Source organism: Mus caroli, chromosome 2, assembly GCF_900094665.2.
Source record: "Mus caroli chromosome 2, CAROLI_EIJ_v1.1, whole genome shotgun sequence".
Classification (NCBI taxonomy): Eukaryota; Metazoa; Chordata; class Mammalia; order Rodentia; family Muridae; genus Mus; species Mus caroli.
Window position 1 is genome coordinate 125,318,246 of NC_034571.1, and position 25,212 is coordinate 125,343,457.

At 37.8% G+C, this 25,212-nt stretch overlaps 1 protein-coding gene across 1 annotated transcript in view; it reads right to left on the reverse strand.

The window, feature by feature from the left end:
- Window positions 1-25,212, reverse strand: part of Gpcpd1 (glycerophosphocholine phosphodiesterase 1) — a 46,454-nt gene that overhangs the window by 8,494 nt on the left and 12,748 nt on the right. Inside the window, exons 5-13 of the mRNA XM_029484320.1 lie at window positions 19,310-19,385; window positions 17,616-17,657; window positions 14,548-14,671; window positions 10,658-10,901; window positions 7,914-8,076; window positions 7,039-7,171; window positions 4,464-4,518; window positions 2,310-2,402; window positions 305-382 (exon numbers count right to left, since the gene is read on the reverse strand). Coding sequence (XP_029340180.1) covers window positions 305-382; window positions 2,310-2,402; window positions 4,464-4,518; window positions 7,039-7,171; window positions 7,914-8,076; window positions 10,658-10,901; window positions 14,548-14,671; window positions 17,616-17,657; window positions 19,310-19,385 — 1,008 coding nt within the window. The remainder of the gene's footprint in view (window positions 1-304; window positions 383-2,309; window positions 2,403-4,463; window positions 4,519-7,038; window positions 7,172-7,913; window positions 8,077-10,657; window positions 10,902-14,547; window positions 14,672-17,615; window positions 17,658-19,309; window positions 19,386-25,212) is intronic.

Genomic DNA, 25,212 nt, shown 5'->3' on the forward strand with positions numbered 1-25,212 from the left:
GTGAGTTCCAGGACAGCCAGGGCTATACAGAGAAACCCTGTCTCGAAAAACAACAACAACAACAACAAAAAATAAATAAATAAATAAATACTAATACTTAGCTGTTTATTTAAGTATCTAGTAGGGATGCGATAAGGAATCTTACACAGTAAAGTAAATTATACCAAGATTATAGTATGTATAAAAACTATCCCATGCATGTTTAATGCAGTCATTCTTGTGTGCAGTGAGCATTACTGAATCAGACAAATGTAGACCATACTAAAGCTGAAGGGATATTTGCATTTTATGTCACTGTTAATACCTTCAATAACTGGAGTTGGTCAAATGTTAATTCTTTTACTGGGATTTCAAACAATTCAACTGGATCAGCTTCATATTTCTAGTAGAAAAGGGGAGAAATAAATCTGTTTTACTATGTTTGAATGTTTGCACTAATACACCTACCGTCTCAACTTACTGAAGATGAGAGAGCTGGTAGGTACCAACCATTACCCCATGCAGAAAGGCCCACTACCGGAGCTCCTGTTCCAGCTTTTTTTTTTTTTTTTTTTCTTTTTTAAATTTTTTCCTTGTAGTCCCAGAAAAGCCCACAGCCTTTCACATGCTGGGCAAAGGCTCTCATCTTTGAGCTTCTGTTTCTACTGCAGGCAGCCAAAGCCACACCCTGAGCCCCTAGCTTCTGTTTTTACTGTAGGCAGCCAGAGCCTGGAAGAAAGGCATCTGACAGAGAGGAAGCACCAATGGCAGAGCATGATGCCAGGCATTCCTCTTATTACTCTTAGTATTACTGCCTCCTTCATGCGGTTGGTATCCACTTCATCTGCCACTGATTCATGCTACATGCCTAGGAAATCAACATGCAAGTACTATAAGCAATTTAATGCTACAAATCAATTTCTAATTTTTCTAAGCCTTTTAATATTTAAACCACACTAAAAGTGGCAGGTGCACACGCAAACAATTCTATGAAAATGTGTCTGATTATTTATAAGCAATATTTAAGAACCATGATCTAGCATGTATCCTCCACAGGCAAATCTACATTTTAAAGCCATATCAAAATGTTATACTGTAGGAAGTACCACTCTTTAAGGAAATGAATTAAGGTACCACCAATAAATCAACTCAACATTAAGTCATTGCGCAAATATATTCACTGATGAGCATTGATACAAACCTGTGTATGCACAAATTTTTTCTGGAAGGACACACAAGAAACTATTAAGAATAAGGGAATGAGATCAAGGGAAGGGGAAGGAAGATTTGTCATTCATTTCATCTTCTGAACTACTTGCATTTAACGGACATGGGTTTTCAAGGACATTGTTTTTACATGAAAATGCTAACTAAAAAAATAAAACTCAAGATAAAAATATATACAATTCATTAGCTTCATTCCCCCATTAACTCATTTGGATTCAACTGCACAAGACAGTCTGCTGAAAACAAGGGATCAATAATACTCTTCAATGAGCTATGTTAGAAATAACATTCTCTTGTAGCAATAGATGAATCCTCTCCTTTTGCCCCCTGATGTTATTTCACAAAGACAGAAGGGTCCCCATCTGGGTCTGTTCTTAGAACCTCCTATCTGTTAAGCAGGGAGAGCCAGCTATCCTGCCAGACTCTATTGTCCAATAGCAGCAAACTGGCTAATTTTAAACCAGATCACTGAAAATGATATTCAATTTAAAAGAAAAAATCCAAGATGAACCTAATTTAAGTCCCTTAGAAAATACCTGTTTTGTGTATATGCTCGTCAGTACTGACGAGTACAAAAACAGTAACAATAAATCTTCAGGATCCTACATGCATTTTCGGATCTCGCTATGGACTCTTCCCTGTATCATCACATGTTCCCCTCTCTCCTTACTGGTTCTACTGCAGCTGTGTCTCACTGCTCTGTAGTCCTCAAATTCCTGTATCTTCCATCTAGCCTGCCTTGACTGACAGGCCTCTGCATACTGATGCCACACCACTCCACTCCAGCTGTGCCAGCTGATTATTAAGACATGAAGCAGAAATAGATGGGAGTCATGGGGAAATAATCTTCCTCTTCTGCCTCAATATTGTACCCAAGGGACCAATACAGAAAATACTTGACATGTCCATTCATCAGTAACATCAAAAAGAAAATTCAGTGGCACTGATGCCCGACTCTAGGAAATCATTCCATCAAACCTATCTCCAAATATAAAGGCTTAAGAAGAAATGGTAGTAATTCACTAAGCAAATGATTCACCAACTGTAACAAATAATAAAAACAAACATCACAGTACGCATAAACTACAAGGATGTCAACATACCCTCTTCATGGTCAGACAGCAGGTGAGGTCATGATACACCACGGGCACAAAGTCCTTTGAAAGGTGGACATCAAATTCTACAAATGCTGCGCCCTGACAGAAGAAAAGGAAGCAAGGAAGCAGACAACACGTTTCTCATCACAGATCAAATTTTTTTAAGGTAAAATTATAATTTTGTACAATAAAACCACTTCATGAATATCTCACTTCAAACTTCTCTAACATGGTTAACTTACAACTTTCTGTTTTGCAAAAGTACAACTTTTTCCTGGCTAAATAAAAAGATGTGTTGAGGTATCCCGATCCATTTGCAAACACGGCACTAAAAAACAGTGAGACAGCCTTCAGGGCAATGCCCATGTCTGTGCACTGAGCAGGAGCACAAGACTCTCTATTACAGCTAAACAACAGAGCCTCAGGGAGAGATGAGGAGAAGAACACACTACAGAGCCTCCTAGCTCTGCTCCTGACTCTGAGTCACCTGATCATGAGCGAGTGTTTGCTGGAGCGGCTCGGCTCGGGAGTGAGGAACACTTGCTGCTCTTGTGGAGAATCCAGGTCCAGTTCCCAGCTCTCAAGTCAGCTCACTCAGAACCATCTACAACTCTGTCACTCTTTTCTTGCCTCAGCAGGGGAGGAATGCACATGATGTGCATGCATGTGCACACACACACACACACACATACATACATACATACATGCAAATTAAAACTCTTTTAAAAATACCATAGTTTTCTAAAAGGGAACTACACCATTTCCTTGTAATCCCACCTACAGGTGAAGTGACATTTCCTTAGTTAGGATGTTTTATTTTACACGATCACACATCCGACAGAGAACTTTACCAAGAGATGAGATGCTGCTTAGTTAGCAACAATAAACTAAAACTAGTTACAAATTATCAACTATGGATCAGTATGCCCCTGGATTAGTATATCCTTTCAAATAGAAGACAAATGATATATTAATTTTTTCGATACAGGATCTTACTGTGCAGCCCTATCTGGCCATGAATTCACAGAGATCCAGCCTACCCCTGACTCACAAGTGCTGAGATTAAAGATAAGTGGCACTAACAGTTTAAATTACTTTGGGAAGTGAAAACCACTGTGAAAAACTGTGGGAAGAAATAAAATAAGATGCCCTCTCATCCCCCATCCCAGTTTAGGTGTGGAGCCTGAGTTTCTCTGGTGGAGGACAAAAAATAAACAATGATTGGATAAAAGAAAAAATTTAATATAATCGTTTATGTTTGTTTTTCTTTTAAAGTATAGAATAATGTATTTCAATATGGTACTTCATACAAGTACTGATACATTTTTTAAGTGTGATATAGAGGCAGCCAGATGATAATTCTGTGGGTAGGTGTAGTTGGCACCAAGCCTGATAACCTGAGTTCACTTTCCAAGACTCACACGATGGGAGGAGGGTACCAATTTCCAAGTTGTCCTCTGACCTCCACACATAGACAGTGCCAGCAATTCCCCCACCCCCAAAGATACTAAAATGCAATGAGTGTTAAATAAAATCACTACCTTCTACTAGCATTATTTCTAAAGTAAAACCAAGCATTAGGAACTTTTTACCTCAAGAAAGAAAAGAAGGGGCACGGTGGCTCATACCTGTAATAACCATAACCCTTGAGAAACAGAAGCAGGGGACCCCCTAAGTTCAAGACCAGCCTGGCTGAACTAAATTGAAGCCATCTTCTGCTATTTTTTTAGACAGCAAGAGTGACCACAAAGTGGGGAGAGTGGTGGGGCATTGTGTGCACGCGCAAGAGGTTTAAAGCTCTTATTCATTTTTTTGCTTTTTCAGAATATCTGTGTTTAGTTCCCAGCACCCACATAATGGTTCTCAAATGGTTGTAACTCCAACTGTACAGGATCTGACACCTTCTGGCCTCAAAGGAAACCAGACACACAAACAGTGCACTCACACACACAGGCAAGCAAAACACTCATATAGGTATTATTCTGTTATTTACATGTAAATCTTCATTATAAATCTAAATACAAATAGCAAAAGGTATTTATTCTTCACTTAGAAGCATTTTCAGAGTAGTTTTCTTTTTATCTGGCAGTACAAACTGGAAGAGAGAGATCCCCGTCTCTATCTCAACAATCTAAAGTTGTTTACAGAAAGAATACTTACATGACTGGCAGCATTTCTTAAAGAAGCGATAGTATTTTCCTGTACTTTAGCTAGCCTGAAATAAAGAAATACAGTCATCAGAGACTAAAGAAAAGAACATTGTAGGCAGCCAAGTACATCGCATCTTCAACAGTGAAGACAGGACTAACCTTACTATACTTAAAATATGATAGTGAACACTCTTGGCTGGCATGTGCACTTATTTCAAGCACCAGCTCTGTTACTTACAATGATATAGATTCCACATTAAAATACATAGCTTCCCTGTACTTGAATCTTTTCTTGGAAATAAGTGAGGTGCCCGATTAAGGAAAACAATCCTTTTCAAGGGAACAAAGAAACTGAAAAGAAATGTACTACTTATAAAGCCTCCAAATGACTTCATACTGGCAAAACATGGGGAACTGGGAATGACTGACACACCAGCAGGGTAGATTGTATTAAGGAGAGTAGATGAAGGAAGAGCTCAATAGAACGTGTTTGCTGGGCTGGAGAGATGGCTCAGCGGTTAAGAGCACTGATTGCTCTTCCAGAGGTCCTGAGTTCAATTCCCAGCAAACACATGGTGGCTCACAACTATCTGTAATGGGATAGGATGCCCTCTTCTGGTGTGTCTGAAGACAGCTATAGTGCACTCATATACATAAAATAAATAAATCTTGTGCTTTATTAAGTGTTTGCTGCTCAAGCCTAAGAACTTGAGTTCAAATGCAGCACCCATGTGAAAAAGCCAGGCATGGCTGTACATGCCTAAACCCATGTGTGTGTGTGGGGGAGGGTGTTAAACAGGCAAGGGAGGATTGCTGGGGCTTGCTGGCTGCCAGACTAGCTACACATTCAGTGAGTGACCTGGTGTCAAAGGTGCAGAGTGACATCCCATTATCTTACTGTAGCCCAATATCTGTGCATGCATGCATGCGTGCTCACTCGTGCACGCGCACGCACGCACGCACGCGCACACACACACACGTATACACGTATGTATGTATGTATGTATGTATGTATGTATGTAAGGAGAGAAATTATTAACATAGAACTTGAAAGTGCTTCTTACTTAAATATAAGCTGACTTGGTTTGGAGACCTAAAAGATCATAACAGTAACCACAAGTCCCAAAGCACCTCAGAATCATTTATTTGTTTGTTTTTTAGAAACTGAGTTTCTCGTTTCACATCTGGTACAAGTATGCAAGTGTAAGTAATAAGGGAAAGCCTTGAGACCAGACTGGCCTTGAACTCTAAAAATTCCACTTGCCTCTTCATCCAAGTGCTTGGATTAAAGGTGTGTGCCACCACTGCCATGCCAGAATGATGTAGGGGCTGGAGATGTGATTCGTTGGTTAAGAGCACTTGCTATTCTAGAAAACAAGTTTGCCGCCTACCTAGCATCCACACTGGACGGCTCACAACAACCTGTAACCCCCAGTTCTAGGTGATCTGACATCCTTCATATTCCATGAGCACTGCACACACATTAATATATATATATATATATATGCAAATATATTATATGTATATAATTAAATATATATTTAACATAGTTTAAATAGGATTACATTTTTTATTAGATATTTTTCTTTATTTTCATTTCAAATGTTATCCCCTTTCGTGATTTCCCCTCCAGAACCCCCTTCTCCCTATCTCTTTCCCCCCTCCCCCTGCTCACCAACCCACCCACTCCCTCTTCCTGGCCTCGCATTCCCCTGCTCTGAGTCATAAGAGCCTTCACAGGATCAAGGGCTTCTCCCATTGATGACCGACTAGGCCAACCTCTGCTACATATGTAGCTAGAGCCATGAGTCCCACCATGTGTACTCTTTAGTTGGTGGTTTAGTCCCAGGATCTCTGGGGGTACTGGTTGGTTCATATTGCTGTTCCTCCTATGGGGCTGCAACCCTTTCAGCTCCTTGGGTCCTTTCTAGCTCCTTCATTGGGGACCCTGTGGCTCAGTTCAATGGATGGCTGTGAACATCTACTTCTGTATTTGTCAGGCACTGGCAGAGCCTCTCAAACAAAAGGATATACCTTCTTCTAAATAGGATTAAATTAAGTTTTATAGTAGAAAGCCTAGAGCAATGAAATACAATACTGACAGTTTTACAAAACTGGGAGGGAAACACAACTGTATTAGGCTGGCATTTGTGTCTTATGAAGTCTATGCTGAACTCAATTCCTTGGACTTATACACTTCCACAGAAGCATGGCTATGGAGAAGAATCACTTAGGACAGTCTTGACCAACTCTTCCATAGCTGAGGTAACCGAGAACCAGAGGAAACAGAGCAGCCTGCAAGAGCAACAATCAAGAGTGATGACATAGAGGCCAAAAAGCTTTCTGCATTGAAATCTTCCTCCTGGCTTTCAATTTTTAATGTCTTTTTCATTATGCAGCCAGTATATGGAAAAGATTGAACATTATCTCAGGAAAGCCGTTGTTTCTATTGAGACAGTAATTTCTTTCATCACCACTTTCATTTAATTCTACAGGTAATAAAAGGCACTTTCTGACATTTAGCAGGTAAAATCCCACCAAGTTTGGGCTACCGAATAGTAATCATATCCAAATATAAAACTTACTTGGCAGTCGTTGTTGAGTTCCCTGCACCACGATGTCCAACGTCCAATGGTATTCTTGGTTTCCAATACTTGGAAAATGAAGACTGCATAGAACAACTATATCCAGGTAATGGCTTGATGATGATAAAATCAACTTTCATAGGAAAAGGGGGGGGCATGATTAAAAAGACCGCTCAAAGGCATCTGAAAAGTACTTAACCAGTTTTGTTAAACAGAAAAAGATCAAGATAAAATTGATTCAGAGTAAAAGCCGAAAATTCAGTAACTATGCTCCTTAAAGTGTTATTAAACAATGAAAGTAGACAGTTTACTTTTATCATTCACAAATAAAAAATTTGGCGGACTGGTGAGATGGCTCAGTGTGTAAGAGTACTGACTGCTCTTCCAAAAAAAAAGGTCCTGAGTTCAAATCCCAGCAACCACCCGTAATGAGATCTGGTGCCCTCTTCTGATGCGTGAAGACAGCTACAGTGTACTTATGTATAATAAATCGGAGCGAAAGCCGGGCGTGGTGGCGCACGCCTTTAATCCCAGCACTTGGGAGGCAGAGGCAGGCGGATTTCTGAGTTCGAGGCCATCCTGGGCCTACAGAGTGAGTTCCAGGACAGCCACGACTACACAGAGAAACCCTGTCTCGAAAAAACAAAAAAAACAAACAAAACAAAACAAAAAAATAAATCGGAGCGAGCAGGGACTGAGCAAGTGGAGCTGACAGGAGCGAGCAGAGGTACTAAAATTCAATTCCCAACAATCACATGAAGGCTCACAACCATCTGTATAGCTACAATGTACTCATATAAAATAAATAAATCTTTAAAAAAATTGGCATAATCTTAGTTTAGTTGTAAGGGCCTAGCTGCTTCTCCCCAACTTACCTCTGACTTTGCCTATAGTTTTTCTGGAATTTCTGCTCATGATGGGAAGAGTAAGGATCCCAGCGCTTCTTCCACTCTCAGCAATGGTAGAAGACAGGAGGCATGCTGTGCCCACGTGTCCAGGAAGAACATCACCCTGAACTACATGCTCACTGAGATCTTCCTAAAAAAAAAAAATGAGGATCAGGATATCCTGAGTTAGTGTGTGTGGGAGAATGAGGATGTTTGGCAAGCAAATGTCATCTTATGTATGTAGAGGTCAGAGGACTTGTCAAAGGTGGGTCTCCTATTATGTGGGTGCCAGGGAGTGAACTCATGTCATCAGGCTTATTAGCAACACTGAGCCATGCTTCAAACTATGCAAAAATCTATTACATTTTTTAATAGATTTAGTTATTAAATGAATGTGTGTGGGGGTGAGGAGGTGGTAAATATGCACAGTGCCTGTGGAGGCCAGAAGAGGTCAGATTCCCTGAAGATGGAGTTCCAAGAGGTAGTGAGCTGCACCACCCCTGCACTAGAAACTGAGCTGAAGCCACTCAAAGAACAGAAAAGGGCTCTTTAACCATTTACCTACCTTTGTAGGCTGCCCTGAATTTTTAAATATTGTTAATTTTCAGCCCCCAAAAACCTTCAAAGTGAACTTGGAGTCTACAGAAGACTACTGATAAAAAATCTAGGAGCCGGGCAGTGGTGGCGCACGCCTTTAATCCCAGCACTCAGGAGGCAGAGGCAGATGGATTTATGAGCTTGAGGTCAGCCTGGTCTACAGAGTGAGTTCTAGGACAACCAGAGCTATACAGAGAAACCCTCTTTCGGGGGGCGGGGGGAAGAAAGAAAAGAAAGAAAAGAAATCAGGACTAGAACTTAGTTGGTAGGTACTCGCCTAAGTATTCATGAAGCCCTGGATTTGATCCCCAATACGAAACCAGACATGAGTGTACATCTCTGCAATCCTAGCACTTGGGAAGTGGAAGCAGGATTGGGATTAGTTCAGGTCCTGTTCAACTACAGCAGTTCAAAGCTAGTCTAAACTACATAAAACCTTATCTCAAAGACAAATGTACACACCATAGAGTCAAGCATAGTGACACATATCTATAATCAAAGGCAAAGCAGAGTGTATTTTTAGTAAGATCTTAAGGTACACACTAAAGTAATGAAAAAAAATTCAACTGCATACAATATTTTTACAAATTCCCATCATCTTACAGTTCGATCTATAATTTTAAGAAATATGATCACAGAGTAATTACATTAGATCTTATGTAATAAGAGGCAATCAAAAAGTCTCTCACAAAAATATCTAAAATACAATCAAATTGAGTAATTCAAAGATTATAACTTTTAATTATATGTAACAAGTTGTACTTTAAGTCTAAGTCAAGTTTTAAGTCTACCTTGAATTCTATTGCTAACAAGAAAATGTGGCTAAGTACTACCACTGGGTGGATGTTCTCTTACCTCAAAAACAGAAATCAGCAGAGGAGAAAGGAGCTAGAGGCTAAGAAACCAGTACATATAATCTACAGGTCAGGCACACCTTGTAGGAAGCAAAGAGCCAACAATCTCTAATGTAAATGCCATTGGGTTGGGACATTAGCAGCATAGATTTTTCAAAACCTGACATTAAGTTTTAGTAACGTTTTGGAAGCAAGATAGCTTAGCAGGTAAAAAGCCTGCTATGAAAGCCTCGTATCTTAAGATATTTTTCTATTGTTGAGAGAATGCACCATGATGCCTTGAGGGTGAAAGGGTTATTTCACCTTATAACTTGTAGTTCATCATCCAGAATTGTCAGGGTAGAAGTCAACACTCGAATCTAGAGGCAGAAACTCACAAACTTGCTCCTTATGGCTTTCTCAGCCTGCTTCCTTATACATCCCATCCAGGTCCACGTGCCCAGGGTGGCACAATGAACTAGACTCCCCTTATCTGTCAATAAGAAAATACCCACAAACATGCCTACAGACTAAAATGCCTACAGAGGCATTTTCTCTATAGCCCTCTTCCCAAGTATCGCTAGGTTTGTGTCAAGTTGAAAAAAAAAAAAAATTCAGCACATCTGGAAACCTGGGTTAAACAGCAGACCTACATACAGAAGGGACCAAATCTCTAAGTGCCCTCTGACATCCACAGGAGCACGTGGCATACAAATCTCACCAATACACACCCCCACATATACACCATATACCCCACATACATACAATAAAGATTTCTATTAACTATTGTTAAACATTTGTATTAAGTTATAAAATAAAGTTACCATCACAGGGAGTTGAATAAAGACAGGCTTGAAGCTATGGGTGTAGTTCACATGAGAGGCTAGTCAAACATGCATGAAGCCCTGCTCCCATTTTCAGCACCACAGAAACTGGGCATAGAGCTCATGCGTATAATTAAGGCCTTCCTTAACATCATACAAGTTCAAGGCCAATATGGAAGGGCTACAAAGTCCTCATTAGGAGAAAAAACAGACTACTACCATGAAAGAAATTCCGTTTGGTTATCCATGAGTGGGTACACAGCTGCCTGATCCTCTTTAATCAATCTATGGAAAGTTCTTTGGAAGATTTATATTATTGCTTAATAGGCATAAACATCTTGTCCTGATTTAAAATATAATTCTACTGAAACTGTCTTATTCTGTTCTTCCAAATGTTTCTAAGAAGCAAAATCTAACCATATACAAAAGTAAGTTCGTGCCTTGAAGTCTTTGGTCCCTCACTGATATAACTACTCACCTCAAAAAAGTCAAAGATGAGTTCCAGATTATCTGGTTCCATTGTTTGTATGCTGTACTCTGTCCAACGATCAGGCTGTAAGCCATACCCACATTCTGGCTGTGAGTGCCTGCACTTGAACTCATTGTCACTTATTAAGGATATCTCCAGGCTGTTGGACATTTTGTGAAGAACAGTGGGAGATGCCTTATCATCATCATCATCATCATCATCTTCCTCCAGACCCTCTAGTGTGAGCTTTACCCTATATTGACAAGAGAAAATAATCCCAGTAAGAATGATTCACATCATGTACATAAAAACAAAAGTATTCTTAAATAACGAAAAATCAAGGAATATCCATACTACAAGTTTACTTACCACACTACCAACTCTATAGCTAGCTCTACATTTCTTAGCCAGGAACTCTTTTTTGGGAGATCTCATTTTAGCAGATGATTTGAATGATGAATTAAGCTAAAGCCTATCAGTACATTTTTAACTGTACATCATTCTGTGTTTCTATGAAAAATTTCTTCGTCTTTTGTTTTGCTCATTTGTGTGAAACAGGGTCTCATATTATGGTGGCCTGGTACTAGCTATGGAACCCAGGCTGGACTTAAATGCCAAGTAATCCCATTGTCTCAGCCTCCCAAGTGCTAGGCCTGAGCCAGGACTGGAGTCTCTATGCATGGATAGTACTATCTGCATGTGTATATTTATATGTAACATTTCTTTTTTTTTTAAAGATTTATTTATTTATTATATGTAAGTACACTGCAGCTGTCTTCAGACACACCAGACGAGGGAGTCAGATCTCCTTATGGATGGTTGTGAGCCACCATGTGGTTGCTGGGACTTGAACTCAGGACCTTCAGAAGAGTAGTCGGGTGCTCTTAACTGCTGAGCCATCTTACCAGCCCTATATGTAACATTTCTAATCAAATAAACCAACCAAGAAAATATAATATAATAATAAGCCTCAGAGCAAGAAAAACAAAGACCAGTTTCCTAATCCAAAGGGCCTCAAAGGCAAGTCTACTCCTTAAGAGAGGCAATTAGGGCTGGAGAGATGGCTCAGTGGTTAAGAGCACCGACTGCTCTTCCAAAGGTCCTGCGTTCAAATCCCAGAAACCACATGGTGGCTCACAACCATCCATAATGACATCTGGTGCCCTCTTCTGGTGTGTCTGAAGACAGATACAGTGTACTTAGATATAATAATAAATCTTTAAAAAAAAAAGAGAGAGGCAATTAGCTGCAGACACTTTATTGCCAAAAAGAACACTAAAGTCTGCAATATTTCTTCCATCAATTAATAGAGATTAACCAAATGAAGCACCACCATGTAGAAAACGAGTTATTGTAGAAGGTAACATTACAAAATTTTTTTACTCTATATTTGCTTTTACTTGATGAGAACTGAACCTAGGGTCTCATCCATCTAGCATTCTAGATTCAAATGGAATTTGACTTACAAATAGAACTTTTGCTCTCTCTGTCCCTGTCCCAACCACTTTTGTAAGCCATATAGTTGAGGTTTCTTTGACAGGCTAAAGATGCAGATTACTTTACTAATAATATTATTCTGATATTGCATTATAGAATCTGTCAATAACTCAAAACAAAAACCAACATCTCCTCTCAGAAAGCACATTCTTTTTTTTTTTTAGGTTTTTCGAGACAGGGTTCCTCTGTGTAGCCCTGGCTGTCCTGGAACTCACTCTGTAGACCAGGTTGGCCTCGAACTCAAGAGATCCGCCTGCCTCTGCCTCCCGAGCGCTGGGATTAAAGGCGTGCGCCACCACGCCCGGCAGAAAGCAATTCTTAGGAATTGTTCTAGACAAGTATTAACCACCCAGAGGTTAATAAACCAGGGGAGACCAGAAATGTACAAGCAGATAAGAGAAAAAAAGAGGAGGAGGCAAGTTTAAGGAAAGGGATCTGTGATGGGAAAGAAAGGATTCCTTCAAACAGCTATACAATGCTGTAGTCCACTAAAGATAACAGTTTTCCACCTATAAATGAGGCAACCAGGAAGGAAGGAAGGAAATAAGGAAGGAAGGAACCTTTATAAATTGGTGCTACTGAGTTGCATGTTCACTGCTATATTTAAAATGCAAAAGCTAAACCACGTTTTAAAATTACTGAGGCTCTTACAGACACATTTGTTTCCTAGTCCGTGGGGGCTAGGCCTATCACTAATATAAATTTGGGTGAAAAGGATGACCAGAACAGTCAACTATGTCTAGGTATGCACATTTATTTCAACAGGAATCAAGTCATTTAACTTGTAGAATCCAACTACATAGAGTTGTAAGAAAGTATTTCAGAGCCGGTCGGTGGTGGTGCACACCTTTAATCCCAGCACTCGGGAGGCAGAGGCAGGTGGATTTCTGAGTTCGAGTCCAGCCTGGTCTACAAAGTGATTTCTAGGACAGCCAGAGCTACACAGAGAAACCCTGTCTCGAAAAAACAAACAAACAAAAAACAAAACAACAACAACAAAAAGGATTTCAGTGAAAGGCAAAACCATCAAATTGATTTCTATATAAACAAGATTGGCATTAAGATTCAGTTTTGTTTGTTGTTTGTTTTTGAGACAGGGTTCCTCAGTGTGGTCCTGCCTTTCCTAGACTATAGACCAGGCTGGCCTTGAACTCACAGAAATCCACCAGCCTCTGTATCCTAAATGCTGGGATTAAAGTTGTGTACCACCATCAATAGGCAAGATTCAGTACTAATTTTACACTCAAAAAAGTGCAGCACAAAGAAAAAAAGTACTAGTAAGCCAACTAATGTCTTACTCCAATAAGCAGTAAGACAATTCACTAAACTGCAGAGCAGTGCATGCCTATAATCTTAGCACTCAGAGCAGGCTGAAGCAGAAGTTCAAGTCCACTATGGGTATACATTAAGATCAAAATACAAAATCAAAAACAAAAAAACAAACAACAACAAAAACAAAAAAAAAACCAGTTTTGAGTCCAAATAGCCAACGCACCCATACTAAATTCTATGTACCACAATAGCTAATATATTTCTTACCTGTGATTGGGATATGTATTATAACATACTTGGCATACTTGGGTAATTATAAAGATTTAGAGTAAATAATATCATTATAAATTTATATGAAAAGATAACCTGGAATTCTTTTTTTTTTTTAAAGATTTATTTATTTTTATTATATGTAAGTACATGCCAGATCTCGTTACGGATGGTTGTGAACGGATGGTTGTGAACCACCAAGTGGTTGCTGGGATTTGAACCTCGGACCTTTGGAAGAGCAGTCGGGTGCTCTTACCCACTGAGCCATCTCACCAGCCCTAACCTGGAATTCTTGATTCCAAAACTACATGATTAATGTTAAGAGTAAACATCTTAAATAAACCACCTTACTCAGATGCTATTACAGAGAAACTAATTTAACTCCTGTTGTAAAGTGTGTCCATCAAACAGGGGAAGAGGAGGAAGCAGAAGAGGAAAGGAAGACGAGGGGGGAGAGGAAAGGAAGAGGAGGGGGAAAGAGGAGGAGGACACAGTGGGAAGCACCAGAGTCTGGAGCTCCCAGGATAACTTTTACTTTCATTGTCAAAAACATCACAATGTTTATCTCTGAAGGCCAATTCTAGCAATCCTTGCTGTTTGTCATTTTCCTCTCCCCATAAATCACTTCTGTTTTATCAGTTTGAAAGCAATACATGCACCTGGAAACCACTTGATTTTACAAAAGTGAATTTTTCTGGTTGTAAATTTTACTGTTACAAATGTGTAAAGGTAGCAATTTGAGAGGAACGAAACAGTTCATTATCCTAGAACCCTATAGACTGAAAGGTTAAAACTGTAAGTAAGAAATCTACAGTAATAGAAAAAATTAGTGGCCTAATAAAACAATCACTTGGTCATACCTAAATCTCGATTTTTTGAACTTTTTCTTGCTAATTGAGACAGGAGGTTTCTCAGAAAAATGCAGACGCAATCTTATTTCAGTCTGACATGTAAGCCATCCAGAATCCAGTGTTTCAACACCATCTGGAGGGATAAATAAGAAGGATAATACAATTACATATTTTTAAGCAGTCTGGTTATTAAGACATATGTATTAAGAATTCTAGTTCACATTTATATTTCAGTACTGATACTATGTAATACTGTCCTTTCCCAACATTAAAAATTACTGTGTTGCTCTAATTAAAGGTAATCTTAAAATGTATCACTGAAAAAGAATTTCCATTTGAAGTTAGAAGAACAAAGCTAAATGACTACTAATAATCAGCTACTTAATGACTCAAGTAAATTAAGAAAGTCTATAAGAATTGCTACTGGGGTTGGAGAGATGCCTCTGTAGTTAAGAGAACTGGCTGCTCTTCTAGAGGACCTGGGTTCAATACCCAGCACCCACACATCAGCTCACAATATCTGTAACTCTAGTTCCAGAGGATCTGACATCTTCACACAGACATACAAGCGCAATAAATTTTAAAAAGAAAAAGATGGCTGTGCACATATTAAATTCCAGCACTCAGATGGCACAGACAAGTTTGAGACCAGTCTGGTCTACAGAGCAAGTTCTAGGTCAGCCATGGCTGCACAAAAGAAACCCAGTGTTAAAAACCAAAAAGAAAAAATTGTCATTACAGGCCAGGCATGGCAATACACAACTCTGATACCAGGACTCAGGAGACAGAAGTAGGCAGGGCTCCACCAGTTCCAGGTCAACCAAAGCAACAACCTAAGAGATCTTGCCTCTGCTTCTGTCTCTGCCTCTGTCTCTGTCTCTCTTTTGAGACAGGGTTTCTCCATGTAGCCCTGGCTGTCCTGGAACTCACTCTGTAGACCAGGCTGGCCTCGAACTCAGAAATTCACCTGCCTCTGCCTCCCAAGTGCTGGGATTAAATGTGTGCACCACCATGCCCGCATGAGATCTTGTCTCAAACAAATAATAAAAATGAATTTATTGGGCATAGAACATCTTCCAACCCAGCACTCAGGAAGCAGAGGCAGGAGGATCTCTGAGTTTGAGTGAGACCAGCTTGGTCTAAACACAGACACAGACACACACATACAGAGAGAGAGACAGAGACAGAAACAGACAGACACACACAAGAGAGAGAGAGAGAGAGAGAGAGAGAGAGAGAGAGAGAGAGAGAGAGAGACCAGTATTGAAGATGTGAGAAACAAGAAGAAAAAAATGAGTCAGCTCTCTGACTCTCACACTAATATGTGCCACCATAACAAATGGTGGAATAACATGCTGTCAACACTGCTTAGCTTGAAGTTACCTACTATTAAACGTAATACATTTTCATAAATACCAGAAGTGCTTAAAAAAAAAGGCTTTGTTCCTGAGGTATATCTTAAGATGCATTAACAAATCAATTTTCAAATATTATTTAAAGAGTGCATAAAATCAAAGAAATGCTTTTTTATCCTAAAAACTAGCTAAAGCTAATATGACAAGGGAAGTGAAAAAGACAGAGACAAAGCCAGAAATGCTACAATTTTTAAGCATAAAAAGTAGTTAACATGACAGAAAATATGTCCTGTATTACAGCTCAAGAAAAAGCCATTCTCTGCGGGCTGAAGTGGGCTTCTACCTTTACTTTGTCTCAACTACCTGTAACTTGAGGGAATTTGCTACCCTTTTCTGGCCTCTGAGAACACCTGTACTCAGATGCACAAACATATACACAATTAAAATTAAAATAATCTTAACTGGGTGTGGTGGTGCAGAGGCAGGCATGCTATGAGTACAGCGAGCCACACTGTTTCAAAAACTAAAACTAAAATCTAAAAAAAAAAAAAACAAAAAAACACCAACAAGACATTCTCTATAAAGATCTAAGAAAAAAATAGCATGTTATCTTTTGTTAATAATGCAAGACTTTACCACCGGGCATGGTGGTGTACCTTTAAAGGTGTACACCTTTAATCCCAGCACTAGGTGGTGTACACCTTGGAGGCAGAGGCAGGCAGATTTCTGAGTTCGAGGCTAGCCTGGTCTACAGAGTGAGTTCCAGGACAGCCAGAGCTATATAGAGAAACCCTATCTTGAAAAACCAAAGTAAGAAATAATGCAAGACTTTAAAAATTAAGCATTAAAGCCATTCAAGCATTTTAGACTATATTGTTTTATGATATAATACTTCCTAATGAAAATAATGGAGAAAGGTTCAATTCTTTTTCAAATACTGCTATGGCATATACACTGCCTCTGTGCTTAATGCATATAGGAAATGCTCGCCAAACATTCTTGCCAAGAAAGCATGCTTGCCACCAGCAACTCATCTCTGGTCTAGGGTCAGACCAAAGGCACTTGTAACCCTGTCCCACTTCTGACCAAGCATGAGACAAGGCAACACAGCAGCCTGGTGGACTGGGAGACATCCGACCACCAGAGGAAGTTTGAATTCTGAGGATAAAGTACTAACCAGAGCAGAAAGGTATAAAAACAATTAACATTTTCACATATTTTGAAGATAATTTTCAACTTAACTAAAAATTAGTTTTGAAGAGTCAGCCAGAATTACTAGAACATTCTGGCTGTCTGGATTTATTGTAAACACATTATTTAAACATACAAAATATACAAAAAGCCTACAAGTAACATTTAGCTCTTTGAATGTTCTAAAGAACAATTATATTTCAACATAAGAGTATTAAATAAATGGTATGCTAACATTTCCATACTAAGAATATATAAAAATTTTCTACATATACATCATGTGTAATTACATCAGAGTGACTAGCTAGCATATCTTCCTCCTTTACCAGTTATATGTCTTTATAATTAAATAAACTCAAAAATCTGAAATCACCAAACACTACATACAAAAGTTTGAAACTATTTATGATTTAACAAAATATACTTGTCTGTTTTCAACACTGCACTGTGTTCTCAGTGGGCTTCATTTTTCTCAATGAGATGTTAGCAGGTCAAGCATATTAAATGTTTTCAAAATTCAGTCTCACTTACTGTGGATGCCAAACTGTCCATCATCAATAATGATTTCACTTTCTAGAATTCAAGGAAAATAAAAAGCCTAGTTAAAACTTGATGTGTACAGAATGAACAAACAACTGAGAATTTAAGTACTGCTTAAAACAATACGCCTATAACACTAAGCAGCCTAAAGTGAACAAGCATGTTTACTGTGCCTCTCCGTAAAGTATTTCCTTTCAGGAAACTAGCAAGCAGGGTTGGTCCTCCAGCCCTGATTGCTCTTACACAGAAGGTCCTGAAAAGGTGCCCTAGAGGACTGGGGGAAGCTCAGCACCTGCCATGTGTGCACCTAAGGAGCTACTGGACAAGAGATCCCTGCTTATGTCTCAAACCAACAGTCTTGGCACAATTAGAATGCTTATTTTTAGGTGGTGGACTTCCGGAACTTGGCTTAAGTGTGAATTTTCTCAAACCCAACAATGTTACAGCCAGCCAGTTTTATAAACAGCATAAGCTGTGCATAAAGAGCTGTTGAGAACTACTAAGAATAAATACTTGCACAGCCCCTCACCATTTCAAGATCATGAAAAAGGATGCAAATCTATCTGTCTAGTGAAACATGAGATATGCTTCCTCAGCCCTCAGCCCAGCCTATTGCAAGCAAGCCTGAAATAACTGTCCAAATAAATGGGGTGTTTCCTAAAGATTGTCCAGGAGACTGCACATTGTCTGTACATTTACATCGCTTTCCCCTAAAGCAGAACGTTAATTTCTACAAGAAGAGAAATAAAATCATTTTACTTCTCACAACGCCAAAATATATTTAATTTCAAGATGCATCCAAATGCATATTGTTTTAAAATACCTAATTTTCATAAGCTCTGACTTCAATAAGACTATTGTAATTCTAAAGATGCTGCCATAAAAACTATCAAAAAACATATTAAAACATATAAAAAGAAAACCCAAAGAATGATGGAATGAGACATCTATAAACAAAATGTGTTCTTTAAAAAGGGCAAAGCAGAAACTCCCACCACTTCCTAATCTAAACTACAAAAACCACAATCTCAGTTTTGATTTTTTGTAGGAACTAAAACATGCACTTCACAGGCTAATTCAATTCACAAATACAAGTGAGTAGTTTCATGTATGTAAAATGGGTTAAGATTTTTTCAGCATAGAAAAAAGTAAAGAGAGAAATGCCATTTCTTGTCACAGAATATTGAATTAAAAAAGCAAAAACAAGACAAAACAAAAAGACAGCCAAGAGGGAATTTAAACCAATTAGAAGAATATATGTCAAAGAAATGTAAATTCATTTAAGTATTTACTAGTATTTAAAAAACAAGTATGATAACTTTATTAGCATTCAAAGCTGAACTTTTAAGAGATTTTGTTTTGGATCAATTATTTCTTAAAATGTTCTCTAAACTTGAACAAGAAATCTAATGATGCCATGACTCCTCAGTCAAGAATGTGATCACCTTCCAACTCCAGATTGAAATAAATCTTATAATAATCTAAACCCCCAAACAAAAGTCAGTAGACAAGCATTTCTAATAGTTTATAAAGAAAGGCTATAAAAACTGTTCAATTTTGAACAAGACCCATGAAATGCTAAGTGAAATCTGGAGCACTGATAATGCAATGCTTCCCTAAGCTCCTGTGCAGCACATTAGTAACTTTATGCATATGCCTCAAACAGACGCAGTTAATGCCCATACCTAAAGGGGTTATTGATCGTGGTTGTAGATGAGTCTCCCACTTGTGAACTATGACTTGACATGGACCACCGATAGTCTGCAATTTAAAAGTTAAACGTCTGCAATAATTTCTTATATCTTATTTTCTACCCATGATTCCATTAGATGTTTGTGGCCTATGTCTTACACTAAATGAGACCAAGAAACAAGAAATTCATCTTGCTAGTTATTCAATACTATTATGTCCCAAATCAGGCATGTACCCAGGTCACAAAACATGATGAAATACTACCAAAAAAAAAAGTTAAAGCAATAAATAAATTAAAAAAGAAACTAGATGAACTGGCACACAGAACTCTCTTAAAGCCATTTGCAAATTTATCCATAATACTTTGTGGTTGGGGTTTTTTTCTTTTAATTCTACTGTAAATTAAAATGAACACCAATTATACCTTCTTTGGAATGTCAAGGGTGTTTCTAAGTACTTTCCTGCTCTCCTAGGCAAAACTGCATGTTTAGAAGACAGGTCTATGAGAGCAGGGATGGCAAAAGCCAAGTACCTCAGGATCACTTAGCACAGGCTACTGCAGGAAGCCAGAGGTACAACAAAGTCCTCTACATTTCTCAATAACCCATGACTGCAAACAACACAAGAAACCCTAGAATACAGGACAGCTACATTTGAAAAACAAATGATGGTGATAAAATTAACATCAAATTTGAGTTCTATGCTTTCAAGTTGAAAAAAACATAGTATAACAACTCCTAATGTGTTCTGTTTCCTTTCTAGTAAAGAAAATGCTGTGCTGCTGCTGACACACAAGAATGAACAGACAGCAAAGGCCCTCTGAGCAAACTCAAGGAAGTTAAAGGAACTTATACTTAAAATTATGTGCCAAAATGAAACTGCAATCTTATGGATAGAATTATTTTTACATATTCTGATAATTTTAATAAAATACAGAAAAACAAAAGATAAAAAGCATCCACTATTGTACTACTTCAGGATTATCAACACCAACATAAACTTTTGAACCTGAATATAAACTTCTGCGTATTTTATACTCCTTTAGATGGCCCTTGCATTGTTGATTTGATAAATGTAAGCATCCAACAAAACAGGCACATTTATTAAACACATAATTCCAGCACTTAAAGCAAACAAGTTAAATTATTTCCCCAAATTTATGAACAGTTTAAAAACTACAATAGCACTGGAGGTTTATTCAAATCACTAATATTGGATATAGTAAAAGAGATGTTCTTTCTCAGTACCTCTTTGCCATTACATTGGCCATCTTAAAATATGCTGAATATTATAATTTTTAGTACACTAAAATCTGCTACATGTTTAAAACTGTTAACTTTTAAAACATTTTTGGGGGGATTGTGGGTATGTGTATGCACATGCAAACACACAGACACACTTCCATCTATCATTTGAGCTTCAAAGAAGTAAATGTATACATTTTAAAAAGGCATGTTTCTTAACACTGAAAGCACAGACTGAACAATTCAAGCCTTACGCATTCCCTCTACCTTTCCCTCGCACTCTTCTTCTACCTCTTAGCTGTCAGAAATTGTCTTTCCTTCAAAGATGATTTGGATTTAGATTCTTAACAAAAGTCAGTAACTAAATGTGAGCTAAAGCATGCTATGAACAGGGATAAAAATTACAGTGAGAAAAGGAGGGTTTATTTTGCTTCAGAGAATAATTCTACAATAATGACTACAGTACATCACCTAAGAATAGCCTTGTGAATTATATACTTCATAGGAAAACTATTTTAATAATAATTTTAATATCTTGACTTTCACCAGTTTTAGCAACAAACCCATTACTTACACAATAAAAATGCACAGACTTGAATAGTGAGGAATAGTCCAAAGGACCGGTTTAATAAGATGATTTCTGTCTATAAGTATTCTCACTATAGATAGATGTATGCTGGCTGGTACACAAAATGTTAGAGTGTAAAAAGCAAACAGCACACCTTCAATCCTAGCACTCAGCAGTCAGAGGCAGGTGGATCTCTGAGGCGGGCCCAGCCTGGTGTACACAGCAAGTTCCAGACCAGTCAAGGCTACAAGGTAATACTCCTGTCTCAAAAACAAACAAAAACAAAAGCCCTAATTTATAAAAACAGTGATTTTTTCTAAGCTGTTGACTATGGCTTTTACAATAGAAAAAGTAATTTTCAATTTAAATTTCACTGATGTGCTTAATAATAAGGCTGTAATATTTTAAAATTTAAACTCTTAGTGATGATTCAAAAGCCTAAATCCTTTATAGTAATATGCTAATCTAATATGCTAAATATCATTCATTCTTTAAAATTTTGAGAAAAGAACTGTTCCATTCTGCAAATGACATGATAAGCTTAAAATTTTGGAATAAAGTGAAAGGTTATCTTTGTAGAAAAGATAACAAGCATTTTTATTAACAGTAAAATACCTACAGTTACTTTATAATTTAATATATAAAATTATATGACTATGGAAATATCTCTAGACATGTATTATTAACAAAAATATTTATAATATTTTCTGAAAAGATTTACTCATTACTTTTAAAAAAATATTTTTAATTATGTGCAGGTATGTCTGCATGTGGGCGTGTCCTGCAGATGTCCTTTAAGGCCAGAGGTGTCAGATCTCTTGAAGTTGTATCCATAGTTTTGAGCAACCCAATGTGGGTCCTAGGAATCAAACTCAGTGTCCTTAACCACTGAGCCATCTCTCCAACCCTTTTCTTAAATACTTGGATACCACTCAATTACACCAAGTACCAGGAAAAACATGTAGACATGTTTAGTTTGTGTCTTTAATACATCAGCAAGCAGAATTGTAAGTCAGGTAAAGGCACTGCTTGCAGACAAACTTTACAATTTAATTTTTACTGATTCCTTTTTTCCTACAGTTTAAAAAACAGGATTTTTAATTAATTAATTTATTTATTTATTTTACTTTACAATACCAACATTTCTAGTAACTCCAAGAAGGAAATGGTTATCCTGACATGATTCAAATAATTTCCTAGCAAAGCATTTGGAATCCAGAACAATATTATTGTATAAAGAAGCTACTCTACAAAGGACAACGTAAAAATGAAAAATTATTTAATACCTGACTCACTTGTTAAAGCATTTTAAAAAATAAGAAATGAACAACAATGAGATTTAATAATGAATTAAATTATGAATATTAGCCTTAAAAGTGTGATGCTTAATACATAATGGTGTTTTCAAAAAGAAATTTTTGAAGAAATTCTCAAAAATTATATTCAAAAATTGGGTAACATTTCATTCTGAAAAAAAAATCCATTAATTCCTTAAATTTAAAATGTAATTCCTCAACAAAGTAGTTTAAGGCTGGACAGATAATTCAACAGTTAAGACACTGGCTGCTTTTTCAGGGGACTCAGGTGTCAGTTTCTAACATCCACACACATTAGCTCACAGCCAACCACAACTCCAGTCCCAACTGTGATGCCCTCTCGTCTGTCCTCTGGGTGTAGCAAGCACACGCACAAGGTGTACAGACATACAGACACACAGGCAAAATACTCATAAATGAAATAAATCTTTTATTTAAAGCGTATTTAGTGAAGTTGTGTGAAATCAATGGACACTGAGGGTACACTGTTCTATTCTAGGACTGTTCATCTACTTACTTTGTTTACTATACTTAAAGGAAACAGCTGCTACCTATAAAATTATTAGAAGTTAATATAGCACCCTAACATTTTACTATATATAACTTCACAACTTCTAAAACAAACATGTAGCTTTGAGAAAGGAAGAGGAGGGGCTCACAATATGCTCCCTTCCCTGTGTTCCACAGATTGACAATGGTACTACGAACAGATGTTTTCTTTAGTGGGCTAGACACTGCCAGTGTTTCATTCTCCCATAATAACCCTTTCCCTGTGCTCCTGTAAGTAACTCCAATTAAACTCACTGGCATGAGCATGCATGCATGCACACACACGCGCGCGCGCGCGCGCACACACACACACAGAGAAACAGAAAATAGAAAAACTGAGAAGGACTTTACAACTCTATCAAACTAAAAACAAACATGTCGAGAAGCAAAGTATGGAAAAAAACATATGAATTGTGACCCTGTATTTGCTTACAATAATATTTAGTGATTAATGGGACCCAGGAAGCCTGCATTCCAAGCCCTTCACTTTATGGATAAAGCTGGCATCCATCTAAGGGTAAAGAGCCAACACAAGTTCAGCTGCTAAATTCTGTAGCTGCCAAATTCTGTAGCTGCCTAGCTAGAATTCCCACAATTCCTGCCCAGTGACCCACTCTTATGGCCCAGGTCAGCTTTCCTACCAACCCTAATATTCATAAAATAAGGATTCCACTAAGTTATATACTTTCATGATTCAAGATTCCTTGTGTATGTCTACCATTTTTTGTCAATATACCCTTAAGTCAAAGTTTCATAATTATAATAAAAAATGTTTCATCTTATAAGCACCACTAACTTTTAGAAGTGTCACTTTAAACTGGCATGAGGGGGAAAAAAATGTAGCCATATGTGTGGGGGTTTGTGTAGCTATTTACGCTAGTCCATGAAAAACATACTTACCAGGGCAGCCCCTGCATCACACGGTACATGTGTGCACGATACAGAGCAAGCACCTACTTGAAGAAACACACTCACCAACATATACTGTAAACTTTTGCAAGTATTACAAGGGAAAATTCTGTTACTGTTTAGCAGATGTCCTGCCAATTTTCTAAAAGGAATCAGTGGACTGATTTGTTGCTTTCGGTTACGTGGTCTATGAAAAGAACAACACTACAGGTTGGTTTACTGTGGCCTGTGTTGACAATAGTTTTATGTAACTATGCCCAAAGGACTTACTGTCCAGATTCCCTTTTCCAAATAAAATTTAACTTCCCATTACACAAAGTTTTTCTATAGCAGGACTCAGACTTCTAACAACAGGCGTGATTTGATTATCCACACATTATTCAATTTGAACTGGAAGACCTGACCATGAGGTACAACCCCTAGACCAAATAAACACGTGTTCTTTGTTGCTAGACTATTGTCAAGATAAGCCAACACAATCATCACCCATAATGTAATTTAAATTCAATTACTGGATATTTACATGAAATTCTTATAATAAAAAACGTAATAGGTGCAAAAGACAGCTGGAGTGGATTTGTCAGTTTTTATGATAGCTAAGAGAGTGAGGTAACAGTGGTTGCTACTATTTAATATGTAATAAAAGTATCCCATAATTCTCAAAGAAAATATAATTTCCCAAAGGCCTAGTCCATATTTTGTTCCCCACACATGCACAAGTGAGGCAAAGGTAAAAATCCGAAGGGAGAGAATCTTTTTATTAAATAAACTGATGTCTGTAAACTAAGGAAACAAGTTAACATTTTCCTCCTCTGAAAATGAAAACAACCCTAAACTAATGAGCTGTGGACAGGCAGACTGAGGACTAATAGATGCTCAAAGTTTTCCAAGACCCTGCCTGATCAGCAGCAGCATTCCTGGGGAAGCTCAAGAGGAGTCACTCTTGTTTGGTAAGCATTAAATAATGTAGCCACTAAGGAATAGATGGCTGCCATGAAAAAAATTTAAATTAATATGTTTCTCTAAATGTATTTGTACCACATAAAACAAATTTTAAAGCCCTATAACTAGTAACTAGTTTACAAAGTCAGAGAAAATGTACACATTAGCTAACACTGGGTAAGACACTGCAGCCCATACTTACTATTTATTAGTCTTTCAAAAATCCCAGGAAAATGTCTGAACTATGTACTTACCTGGTTTTTTTTTTTTTTTCCTTTTTTTTTTTTTTTTTTTTTTTGGTACTAAAATGTTAAGAATTCTATTTCTTATTTGACCAAAACATACTCATTTTATTTCTAATGTTTTCA